The sequence below is a fragment of the Macaca fascicularis genome, chromosome 3 (assembly GCF_037993035.2).
Source record: "Macaca fascicularis isolate 582-1 chromosome 3, T2T-MFA8v1.1".
NCBI lineage: Eukaryota > Metazoa > Chordata > Mammalia > Primates > Cercopithecidae > Macaca > Macaca fascicularis.
Genome location: NC_088377.1, coordinates 85,918,585 through 85,932,318, shown reverse-complemented (window position 1 = coordinate 85,932,318; position 13,734 = coordinate 85,918,585). Strand labels below are relative to the sequence as shown.

General features: G+C 42.0%; 1 protein-coding gene across 1 annotated transcript in view; it reads right to left on the bottom strand.

Annotated features, from left to right (window-relative positions):
• Nucleotides 1-13,734, bottom strand: part of NUDCD3 (NudC domain containing 3) — a 106,512-nt gene that overhangs the window by 19,090 nt on the left and 73,688 nt on the right. The window contains exon 4 of the mRNA XM_005549681.4: nucleotides 1,605-1,748. Within this exon, the coding sequence (XP_005549738.3) occupies nucleotides 1,605-1,748 (144 nt within the window). The remainder of the gene's footprint in view (nucleotides 1-1,604; nucleotides 1,749-13,734) is intronic.

Sequence of the window (13,734 nt, the reverse complement as noted above, 5' to 3'; positions counted from 1 at the left end):
CTGCACCTTCAGAGGTCTAGCTAGCCAGCCCCAGTACTGCTAGTGCATCACTCATGCTCTCATACCTCCACAACCACGTGAAGCTCAAGTGAGGAAGAGGCCATAACGGCATCTGCAAAGTCAAATATGACATAAAGGAAAGGAACTGGTAGTAGTCACAGGAGCCCATAGCTTGGAAAAAGGCTCCAGGCTGTGTAATTAATGCATAGGTTTTATATGTCAGGGGTCAGGGGATGAGGAACTGAACTGCTGGGTGATGGGGTGATCATCACAGTATTTGTAGGCAGGAGAAGAACACTTCTCTGGTCTTTGACTACTGAACGCCACAGGCAGGGGAGCACACAGGGTGAGATTTAGAACAAGAACCACTGTCATCTGCCGCTGGCCATCAGCAGAGGTAGGCCCTGGGTGGCCAGGAGAGTCTGAACTGGGATGGGTCAGTCCTAGCCCCACTGCTGGAAACCCTATACACCACACATACGGCCTCGCGTAGGGCCTAAATAGGAGGCCCTGTTTAGGATGAAACGCTCACTAGGAGAGGGAGCAGTTGAGGCCACCGCAGCACCAAGGAGCATGCTGTTTGTGCCCAGGTTGGCCCCACCTTTGTGTAGCCAGAGTGAACTCCATCGTCCAGGCTTGATATCAAGACTGGAATTAAGGTTGGTTCAGGATCCTGCAGCACTGACAGAATACCCTCCTTTCAGTACCTGGCCCGCATGTCCCTCCGAGCATGAGGGCAGCCAGGACAGAGTCACTGTGGGCCCAAAAGATAGTTTGTCCCTGCCAGTCAGCACTGGCCAGGGAAGCCCAGGCAGAAGCCTGTCAAGCACGTCTTACAGCAACCAAAACAGATATCTTTATTGCATATTTTGCACATATGAAGAATATATCTGTATAAAATTCTAAAGACTTTTGTCCAGACTTAATATTTTTTTCACCTTTATCCCTTTTACCACGCCCTGTAAGCACCCCAGCAAGAGGAAAGAGGAAACAAGTTAATTCAGAACATGTTGTGCCTCAATGTATCTGTAGGTGACCGCCACTTGGGCACCAGCACAGAGCCACCACTGACAGGGTTCAAAGCTTTCATAGGGCAGAGGGAGGTGAGACACCAACAGATCTGGTTCAGGCATGCAGCCCAATTTGTGAGTGAGTCTGCTAACTGGTAACATGCGAGCTGTTCATTTGGATTCACACCTTAATCTTACTGTCCTGAACTCTTAGCTAATGCCTAACCAGCAGCTGGGTAAGGAGAGCCAGTTGGTCAATGAGCCTGATTCTCTGAATTTATTAACTCTGCACCCTCCAGAGTAGCATCTGTAAAAATTCAACCTACCTTTTCATTTTCAATTTACTTGTTTTTGCCTTAGATGTAATAACAGTGGAGCTCTTTGGAACGACCAAGACCTCAAAGGGCCAAAGCTCAAGTGCCCACAGAGGCAATCTCTGAGCAGTCTGGAAAATGCTCAGGAAAACCCATCTGCCCTAGCAGCTGAAATTAACAGCCTCACTGCTTAAGTGTAAACAGGTTTGTTGGTCAAAAGGGGCATCACTGCAGGTTTGACGTCTACCTGGGAACCCTGCACACAGGTGCCCAAACTTACCAAAACACACTTCCCGGGCTCGAGACTCCAGAGAGAACTCTCAGTGTTGATCTTGTGAGTAAGCTTCCCTTCCATGAGGACACGCTCCCCATTTTCCTCCAGCATGGCCACACGAATGGAGCTGCTGCTAAGGGCCACTGAGACCTGAGGACATAGCAGAAGAAAATCATCTCTCCTATCAGGGTGACCACTGGTGTTCTGTATAGTGGGAGGGGTGACAGTTTCCAAGGTACCTGACTGCACACTACAGCGTTGTCATCAGGCTCACCAGGCATCTCAGTGAAGAAAACCGTATCAGCCTAATTTATACCTAGAGCAACCTGCAGATGTCAGCTCATGTAGGTAAATCCACCAAAAAATCTTTCTCAGCATAACTGGTAACATAAAGTGCTATGGTGGAAGCTGCTGTGACCCAATCTTCTTCTCCCTTCTCCAGTTAAGGGAGACCAATTGTCACCGCAAAAAAGTAAGCAGAGGAGACAAGCGGTGAGTATTTTTCCCTTGCCTCCCCTTGTGGCTACCTGGGAGATGCAGGAGCCCAGCCCTGGACCACAGCAACCAAGAGAGCTGACGGGGCTGCACATCCTGAATTGCTTACCCCAGGACTGTTGTACAAGAGACAAGCACCGCCTCTTCCTTCTGTGAGCTACTGCACTGCCTGGTGACTATAGCCTGGTCTTCATCCAAGAGTATGAGACCAATTCCTTTGATTTTGGAAGGCAGCTATGCTCACCATTATACCACCAACGTCCCCACATGGTTTTGCATTTTGTCTCGGTTCTTTACAAAACCAAGCCTCTAAAAGCCTCAGCTCACCTTCGTCCCTCTGAGCCTGTCCTAGGCAGACAATGGCCCCATGGCCCTCCCCACTGCCCTAGGAACACCTATCCCTACCCCACCACTTGTCTGTCTCCAGAACTGGACTGGCAGCTGCTGGGAGTAGGATTCCTTTTACTTCATATCATGTATTCCAGCCAGCAGTCTCCAAAGCAGGGTATGCGTACCCCAGGGGGTTCACAGGTCAGTAATTAGAAGAGGAAATAAAACAGAACTTCCATTTACATTTTGTATCTGTATAAGGCATGCATTAAGAAGACACTGGGATCAAGTACTTAAAACTTTTTTCTAATAGGTATGTGGAATAAAAACAATTTGGAAGCTACTCTCCATGTCATCTGGTAGGTGACTCATTAAATGCTTATAAAATGATTGGAAAAAAAGACAACCCAAACTGATAGGTTTTCCAAACTGGAGTTTAGTATTTGCCAATGAAATACAATACCATAACCTACCTGTATTTTAAATATTCATAAATAAAAAATGGAAATGGAAGAAATGATGTGCAGGAGTCACTGCTGTCAGACAGTTTTTCTTTTTCTTTAAGAGACACGGCCTCACTGCATTGCCCAGGCTGGAGTGCAGTCGCGTGATCCCAGCTCACTGCTGCATCAAACTCCTGGGCTGACGCAATCCCTCCACCTCAGCCTCCCAAGTAGCTGGGACTACAGGCAAGTGCCACTATGCCTGGCTAATTTTATTTTTATTTTTTGTAGAGACAGGGGTCTTGCTGTTGCCCAGGCTGGTTTCGAACTCCTGGCCCCAAGCGATCCTACTGCCTCAGCCTCCCAAAGTGCTGGGATGACACATATGAGCCACTACATCCAGCCCATCAGATAGTTTCTAAATGAAAGATAGTTCCTGAGCCATGCAGTGAGGGGAGAAGGTGGCAGAAGGCTGCCCACTGCAGGACACAGTGAAGATATTCTGTTAGGCATGGGCAGCTCTGCCAGGTTCACATGCAGACTCCAAGGAAACATCCTCTCATGAGACCGCAATTCCACTTGCATGACCTTTCATAGGGGAATTTACCATGGAAAAGGGTATTTACTTGGCTAGTCCTATTGAACAATAGGCAACTGAGCTTCATTCCTGACCTTCTAATACCATGAGGAACGTGAGCAAATGGAACAATAGATCCACTCACTCTTGAAATGAACCAGACACATGTTGGGCCAAATCATGTCTAACCATAAACTTGTGTGCAATGGAAACATGACACAGAGGGCCCAAGGCTCCTCGGTCCTGCCTTCACAAGAACAAGCTCACTTAACAAATATAATTCTCCCACCCAGCTCTATATAACATAATTTCCAAATTTGGGGAAGCTTCTCACACTGCCTACCCAGGGGAATGAACCAAATCATCAAGGTAGAAAACCAGACAAGAAATGCTTCCAGAGGTCCCAGGTGAAGATGTCACACTGGGAACAGACAGTCAACTTTCTGACCTCTTGTGACCTGCAGACATAAAAGGCATGAAGAGAAAAAACCCAGATAGTGAAAACAGGGGAAGAGGGAGGCCAGGAACAGATGAGATGTCAACAAATCTGCGGAAGACAAAAGGAGGAGGGACACAGGAGACAAATTCTATGGCATAGGAGACATCCAGAAGCCACAGCTACATGGGCTCTAGCTGGGAGTCAGCAGGTATGCAGGGCAGGAGCAAGGCCAGGGGCACATGTGGGAACTGCTGTGGCCCTGGATGCCCCATTGAAAGGGACAGGAATCCCTCTGTTTGCTACAGAAGAATGGAGGACCTTGCTCCAAAGACACTGACCAGCAGTCTGAGGACCTAGTGTGGATGCCTGTGTGTCAAGAGAAGTCCTACTCACTCAAGCATTAGGATGGCCAAGACCCCATGTCCTGTAAAGCAAAGCTGACTGGTCAATCCACTCAGCTGTCAGTGGTGGTGGGAAGAGCAGACTTCAGACACACAGTAGACAAACCCATCAATACAGTCCCACACTCAAGAGAATGGGAGAAAAATATTTTTGTATTAAAAAAAAAAAGGGCCAGGCATGGTGGCTCACACCTGTAATCCCAGCACTTTTGGAGGCCGAGGCGGGCAGATCACCTAAGGTTGGGAGTTTGAGACCAGCCTGGCCAAATTGGAGAAAAACACATTTCTACTAAAAACATCTCTACTAAAAAAAACATCTCTACTAAAAACATAAAATTAGCCAGGCACCAGTGGTGTTGCATGCCTGTAATTCCAGCTACTATGGAGACTGAGGCAGGAGAATAGCTTGAACCCAGGAGGCAGAGGTTGCGGTAAGCTGAGATCGCACCATTGCACTCCAGCCTGGGCAATAGGAGTGAAATTCTGTAAAAAAAAAAAAAAAAAAATTACTAGATAACTGAGGACTGCATCTTATGAGAAAAAACAGCCAGATGAAAACAAGTAAAAAAAATAAATAAATAAATACAGAGCTAATTAGGAAAAAAGATATCCAAAATTTTTCTATTTTATGTCTTCACAGAGATCTGAGAAGATACTATATCCATATAACCAGAATAAAATATGAAAATAGAACAATTAGGCCAAAAAGAAAGAACACAAGAATTTAAAATATAGTAGCTAAAATTAAACTTCAATAAAGAGGCTGGAAGATAAAGTCAAAGAAATCAAGGTAGAAACAGAGATCAATTCAGGCAATCAATTTGGCATTCCAGAAACTATGACAGTAATAAGATAATTTTCCAGAGCCAAAGAAAAATATGCCTCCAGATTGAAAAGTCCCACCAAGAGCTAAGCAGAATGAATGAAAGACTCATGGAATTTTATGACACTGAGTGTTTTTAAAAAGGTCCTAAAAGTTCCAAGGAGGAGAAAAAGCTTACTCACAAAGAGATGGAATAGACTTCCAGAATCAGTAACACTGGGTATAAGAAGATAACCCTTTCAATCTTAATAAGGGGAAATTATTTTTCAGCTAGAATTCTACATACACCCAAATTGAGAAATAAGTGAAAAGTTAAAAATAAATGCATTTGAAGATATACAATTCTACATAAAATATCACTTTGAGAAAAACAAAATGAAGATGAAAACTGAAAAAGAGGAATATCCAACTCAAGTCCAAAACACAGTGTATTTAATCTAGATATGCAGGAAGAAAATACCAGGAGTGTAGCTATACAGAAGAACAGGAAATAACCAGTCTAGAGCGGAGTTCAGGAAGAAAGAGATTTCTAGACAATACACAGTATTAATGAATCTGGCTAATTCTGAGGTTACGATGAAAGTATACTATTTTTGATAACAAGATAAAAAAGAAGGGCAGCAAGAACCCCCAGGAAAACAAGAACGATTTAAGAGATTCCTGATCCAAAGGATGCCAGTGAAAATGGTGGTTACTACGGACCTCCAAAAAGCTCTCCTCCATAAAAGCAACCAAAAAGCTGGCAAAAATTGTCAGTATCTTCTTACGGATTTTGGAAATTAACCAAAGGTTTGTAGGAACCCAGGGAGCATTAATTCAAGGAAAACAACCACATCTCAGTAAGAACAGTGAGCTCTGTGATATTTTAACTTGGCCTAGACCCATCCCCACTCTCCAGGCTCTCAGCAGGCCGCATTCCTGGTACAGCGTAGCAGCCATCGCTGGAGAAAACAGTGCTCTCAGAGCTCTTTCAAAGCTTCATTCTCAAAGAACTGTCATTATTTGACCTGTCTGATGGTTCCCTGTCAGACCTCATTTGCAAGACTGACTGTTTCTGGCTAAACTCAGAAAAGCCTTCCACCCCATCCAGGAGTGTTTGTTGAAAATACAGGCAAGTGTTTTAACTTTGCAGCCCCCTGAGGTGGCAGATAACAACTGAGGTAAACCAAAGGCAAAGGTGGGAAATAAAATGTCCATGGGGACTTTGATAAGCTTTGACATTTTTTCCCAGGAATCTAGAAGGACACATGAATGTATAGAGCTTCAGTGCATGCTCAGGGAAAACCTAAGAAGGCCTTAAGCTCTCACCTCTGGCTGACTTTGACTCAACATCAGCAGGAAATAAAGGCTAAGGCAGTTTTTAACTGCTGGACCAAGCGATGAAGGTATGCTCCAATAGGCAGATGAAGTCCCTCGACAAAAACACGTGTTTACTGATCCCAGGGGTTTAAGGAAATCACCATCCAATAATTACTTGGCCACCAAGTTGACCAAGTAGAGATTTCACTAGTGAGACATAATAAAGAATACAAACGTTACAGAATTAGTTCAGAAAAGTCATTAAATAAGAACAACTATATCACATACCAATAGCAACCATGGGGAAGAAAGGAGCATCTGATTTCCTGAGTCACCCCATTGTGCTATTTAAAAATCCATTTTTCAATAACAGCAAAAAAAAAAAAAAAAAAAAAAATTATGAGACTTACAAAGAAACAACAAAGTATGGCCCATACACAGGAAAAAGAAAGCAATCAATAAAATCTGTCCCTGAGGAAGCCTACACATGATCTTAGCAGAAAGCAGTCTCTAACTCAACTATTTTAAATATGCTCAAAGAGCTAAGAAAACTATGCAAAAATTACTAAAAGACAGTATGGGAATAAAGTCTCGTAAGTAGAGAATATCAATAAATATCAGTATCACTATTGATACTGATAGCGAGATAGAAATTATTATTACTATTTTTTAAAGAATCAAATACAAATTCTGGAGTTCAAAAGTAAAACAGGAAAAAGATAAGAGTTCATGAAAGGGGCTCAAAACTACTTTTTAGCATTTAGAAGAAAGAACAAGCAAACTTGAAGACAGGTCAATTGAGATTACCCAAACTGAGAAACAGGGAAAAAACCGTGGAGAAAAATAAACAGAGCCACAGAACCTGAGGGACACTATTAAACATACCAACATACAGAAGAGAAAAGAAGAAAGAATATTTGAAAGAATGATGGCTAAAAACTTTCCAAATTTGACATGAAAAAAAAATTACACCCAAGAAGGTCAATGAATTCCAAGTAAAATAAACTAAAAGGAAGCCAGCCTCACCTAGATGTCATAATCAAACTGTCAAAAAAAGCCAAGTCAATAATGAAGGAACAGAACAAAAACAAGGAATAAAATCTTCAGAACTTACTATAAAGCTACAGTAATCAAAACAGTGTGGTAGTGGCATAAGGACAGTCATCTACACAGATCAATGGAACAGAATTAAAAGTCTAGTAAACGGCCGGGCACAGTGGCTCATGCCTGTAATCCTAGCACTTTGGGAGGCCAAGTCGGGCGGATCACGAGGTCGGGAGATTGAGACCATCCTGGCTAACGTGGTGAAACCCTGTCTCTACTAAAAATACAAAAAAATTATCCACGTGTGGTGGCGGGCACCAGTAGTCCCAGCTACTCAGGAGGCTAAGGCAGGAGAATGGTGTGAACCTGGGAGGCGGAGCTTGCAGTGAGCAGAGATCACGCCACTGCACTCCAGCCTGGGTGACAGAGCAAGACTCTGTCTCAAAAAACAAAACAAAACAAAACAAAAAGTCCAGTAACACGTCAGGCGTGGTAGCTCACACCTGTAATCCCAGCACTCTGGGAGGCTGAGGCAGGCGGATCACGAGGTCAAGAGATCAATATCATCCTGGCCAACATGGGAAACCCTATTTCTACTAAAAATACAAAAGTTAGCTGGGCGTGGTGGTGCGTGCCTGTAGTCCCAGCTACTCGGGAGGGTGAGGCAGGAGAATCGCTGGAACCTGGGAGGCAGAGGTTGCAGTGAGCCAAGATCATGTCACTGCACTCCAGCCTGGCAACAGAGTAGAGTGAGACTCCATCTCAAAATAAAGTCTAGTAACAAACTCATACACTTATGATCAACTGATTTTAGACAAGAGTACCAAGAAAATTCAATGGAAAAAGAATAGTATTTTCAAGTAATTGTACCATGAGAACTGAGTATCCACATGCAAAAGAATGAAACTGTTTTACTAATTCAAAATGAAGTTGGACAACTATTTCATAGCATATAATAAATTTTTTAAACTCAAAATGGATCAAAAACCTAAATGCAAGAGCTAAAATTTGTGATCCTGGGTTAGACAATGGTGTTTTAGATATAACACCACAAGCAGCCAAAGCAAAAAAAAAAAAAAGTGACTTCATCAAAATTTAAAACTTTTGTGCTTCAAAGAGTAGTATCAAGAAAGCGAAGACGACCCATAAAATGGGAGAAAATATCTGCAAATAATGTATCTGACAAGGATGTAGTATCTAGAATATGTAAAGAAGTCTTACAACTCAACAATAAAAAGACAAACACCCCAATTAAAACATGCATATGAACTTGAATAGGCATTTCTCCAAAGAAGATATACAAGTGGAAAATAAGGACGTAAAAAGATGCTCAATGTTATTAGTCATGAGGGAAATGCAAATCAAAACAACAAAATCCTACTTCACACCCAGTAGGATAGCTACAATTAAAAAACAAAACCGAAACAGACAATAACAAGGGTTGATGAGGATATGGAGAAATATGAACCCTCATACATTTCTGGTAGATCTGTAAAATATAAAATGGTGCAACTACTTTGGAAAACTGTTTGACGGTTCCTCAAAAAGTTAATTACAGAGGCACCACATGACCCAGCAATTCCACCCATAGGTATATACACTAGTGGTGAAGACAAAAAACGTATGTCCAGAGAACTGGAAGCATATGTCCATGTATGGGTGGTAAAGGGAAAGACTGGGGGTACAAGTAGATGCACAGTGGGGAAACACAGAGATGCCTCTTTCTCTCTAGCCTCATTCCACAGGACAAGTCCTCAGATGCCAGCAAAGGACAAGCAAGGTAGTCTGAAGGAAGAAAAGAGATTGAGACCACCTTAGAAACAATCTTGTGGCACACTCATGTTCAGGCAGATGCCATATAACAGGCCAGAAGTCATCACCCTTAAGTTCTGATGAGAATCCTACCACTGAGGCCCCTCTAAGACTAGGAAGATATCCAGGAAGCTGAGCAATGTGTCCCTTACCAAACAATAAATAAGATGAAGATACACATGCAAGTGCACTGTGTGTAGATATACCCAAAAAACACATCCACGTGTACGGAGCATAATTAAAGTTATATTCGATGCAAAAACCAGTTTAAAACCCAGAGTACTCACAACCAACACGGCACAAAATCCTTATTCACATACAACTTGTAACAGATGGTGTATACAATCTAGATCATTTTATTACAATTTTTAAAAATCAAGTGTCCATTTTCAGCTTCAGTTGTATCTAATTTTGTTCAATTTCAAGTTCTATCTGTATGTTTTAAATATTTGCATTTTAGAATGCCTGTATCTAATCAAATACAATGGGAAGATCAACTGTAAGTGATAAAATTCATACTATGTTAGGCTGTTGGTTATGAATAAATGAGATGGGGCCCAAATTGCCACTTAGAAGTCTTCTATGAAGAAAACAAATCATTTCTACAACAATTAAATTAGAAACCATTGGCAGAATTTAGACAAAACGACTCTAATGGGGTAAAAAGATCAAAGTGGATTATAAGGCAGCTAAAGTTCAAATAACTGACCAAAGAAACTCTACCAAATGCAATCTACTCCTATCTAATCTTGATTCAAATTTCAGAAGCCATGAAAAAACAAAGAACCAATTAACTTGAATACACAAAAATTAGTAAGGTGAGGCAGGGCATGGTGGCTCATGCCTATAATTCCAGCGCTTTGGGAGACTGAGGCAGGGGGATTACTTGAGCCTAGGAGTTTAAGACAAGCCTGAGCAACACAGGGAGACTTCATTTCTACAAAAAAAAAAAATTTAATTAATAGGATGTGGCAGTTCGTGCCTGTGGTCTCAGCTTCCTGGGAGGCTGAGACGGGAGGATCAATATAAATCAACTCAAAAGGTTAATAACAAAATGGGACAACAAATCGGCAATACATATCACATACAAAGGACTGATCTCTCTAATATATACAGAACTCCTAGAAATCAATAAGAAAACATACAGCAACCTAATAGAAAATGGGCAAAAGATGTAACTAGTTCAAAGGACAGTCACATGTAGAAAGATGCTCCACCTCACTCTAAGAGAAATACAAATTCATACTAGACACAGATACTATTTTTCATCTACTCAACTTACAAAACCCCAAAGTTTGATAACATACTATTGTCAGCAAATTTGTGAAAAACCGAGGGCTCTTATACATTGTTGATGGATACATAAGTTAGTATAACCCCATATGGAAGATAATTTAGCAACACTTATAGAAATTAGAAATACAGGCTGGGTGCAGTGGCTCAGGCCTGTAATCCCAGCACTCTGGGAGACCAAGGTAGATGGACTGCATGTGCCCAGGAGTTCAAGATCAGCTTGAGCAACGTGAGAAAACCCCATCTCTACAAAATACAAAAAATCATCTGGGCATGGTGGTGCATGCTTGTAGTTACAGCTGCTCAGGAGGCTGAGATGGGAAGATTGCTTAAGCCTAGGGAGGACAAGGCTGCAGCGGGCCATGATGGGTGACAGAACAAAACCCTGTCTCAAAAAAAAAAGAAATTAGAAATACATATACCTTTCAATCTAGCAACTACACTTCATGGACTTTTTTCTATATAAAATGCATATATGCAAAATGAAGTTTATTAAAGGGCATTGTTTTATTGTTTACAACAGGAAAGATTGGAAACAACCTAAATGTCCATTAACAAGACATTGGTTTAATAATCAGCCTATAGTTTGAAGGGGGAAAAAGCAAAGAACAGGAGTCCCAGGTGTGAGGGATGGTGGGTTTGGGGCTTGAGCCAGATGACCAGGGAAAGCAACGTCTATCTAGAATTTACTGGGCACCCCTCAGGCACTTGGGGACACGGAGGTAAAAAGAGATGGGAGTCTCCTTGGTGGGGCCAAAATGACACTGGGCAAGGGCATTAAGATCATCTTAAAAAGTGGAATGCACCATCTTTGCTAAAGGTGGGGACAGAGCAATACATGTTCATACTTGATTATATATACATAAAAACATCTGTTGAAATATCCCCAAAACCAGTTATGTGATGACTTAGGTTAGGGCTAGCTGGGGAGGGGTCAGGACAAGACAGAAAAGACACAGAGGCAGGACAGGGATTTTTGTTGTTGTTACACATGTTTGTGCTTTTGAACATATAAATGTGTTATGCACTCAAAAATTATGTAAATGCAAAAATAATGCAGTCTATTAGTCTTTTCTGCTATAGAAGTTTCCTATAATAAAACATCTTCCTGCATTTTTTCCTAAGCAACTTCTAAGAACACGTTATGGAGCTTTTAACACAAATTCCAGCACTTACATCAAGCTCACAGGCAAGGCCTCACTACGAATCTAAGCCTCGGGATGAGTTAGAGCCATACATGACACGCCTAGTGGCTAAGGTGGTGTTCCAAAAGGTACCCAGGGTGAGGACAAAAATGGCAGGTCACGACAGTGATTACACCAGCCTGCAGGAACACTCACAATCTATGAGGAAGAAGACTCAAGGGAAACAGATTCACTTGTCACTCAATAACATCCAATCATGACTTCATTTGCAATAAGGCCATAAAACAGGGTGGGGGTGAGAGGACCTCGGTTCTGGTGTATGATCTACCATCATCCCACCATGAGAGTTTTCTCATCTGCAAAATGAGAGGTTAAACTAAAAATCTCTGGAATTTAATTTTCAAAAGCATTGCAATTCTGTGTGATTCAATGAAATGCCAGGTTTATAACCACTCAGGTCTGACATGAACAATCACAAAAACATCTGTCATTAAACTCAAAGTTCCTTGTCTCTATTCTATGGGTACACCAGCAAGAGAGAGAGAGGGAATCAGCTGCTTTTCCTAAACAGAGCAGAGTAGATTGAGCAAAGAACATGTGATGGAAAAGACCTAACCACATTTTACTAACGTATGAAATTAAAAGCTTCATTTTGAGAAGTTTTCATTCACTAGCAAGATGATTTTTTAAAATATTACAAGGTAAAATAGGAATACTCTATTTTTCTTCTAAAAAACATAAAGCATTATGCACACACTCTCATTTGTCTCCCACTACCCTTGAGAGGCAAGTGTGAACTCATCATATCCATTTCTACAGAAAAGGGATCAATGAGAAACTCCAGGAGAGGCAAAGCTCCGATAATGCCTGCATCAAGCTACAGCTGGAGAGTTGAGATCTGGCTCTCCTGTGAAGCTCTATACACAGCTCTAACACAAACACTGGGCTGCCTGAGCAAAGCCCCTGAATCACCAACACAGAACAGATTTTGATTTTAACAGTTGAGTTGTTGCAGCCGGGGTTACCATCGTGACAATGTCCAATAGGTGCCACAGACAAAAACCAAAAATAAACACTGCTGACAGGCAACCGTGACAGGTACACTTAGGGAATAACCAGAGCCAGGCCAGAAAGAAAGTACAGCTCTGAAGAAAAACACTTAGACAAGCAAAATCCAAGAGATACAAAATAAACTTTTTCCAAAGTTTTAAGTGAGGCATGACTTTAAAAAAAAATCACTCAGCAATTAAGACACCAAGAATTTTTATTTTTACTTTATTTTTTATTTTTTTTGAGATAGGGTCTCACTCTGTTATCCAAGGTGGAGTGCAGTGGCACAATCACAGTTCGCAGAAGCCTTGACCTCCTGGGCTCAGGTAATCCTCCCACCTCTGCCTCCCAAGTAGCTAGGACTACAGCTGCATACCACCACACCCAGCTAAATTTTTTTTATATTGTTTTGTAGAGATGGGGTTTCACCATGATGCCCAGGCTGGTCTCAAATTCCTGGGCTCAAGCGATCTGCCCACCTCAGCCTCCCAAAGTGCTGGGATTACAGGCTTGAGCCACCATGCCCAGCCAAGAATTTTTAAAAGAGGTCTGCAGTGTTGTAAGAATGACATGGGGAAAAAAAAATACTATTGAAGGAGAAAAAAAAGTTTTTCCAACCACACAGGAGATGAAGCATGCCACCAAGGCAGGTCACCAGTACAAATTAGGTCAGCAGGTGTCACAAAAGGCCAATGCTATTGTCACATAGATATACCGTGTTAACAAATAAATTAGGCAAGCCACTACTAAATAAACCACTGAAAAAAGAAGTCCCTTCCTTCCATCCTTCTATCCTGATATTTATAACCAAACTTCACCTTTGACCCTTCCCTGAGGTGAGAGAGAACACTAGCTCCAGAGCAAGCCTTGATTATTGCCTGGCTCTTTTTGGCTGAGACCATGCACACACAGTTCTCAGTATCCCTCATGGGTGCACAGTGACTGCCTGCATGATAGGAGGACTGGAGGGGACAACTCACTATTT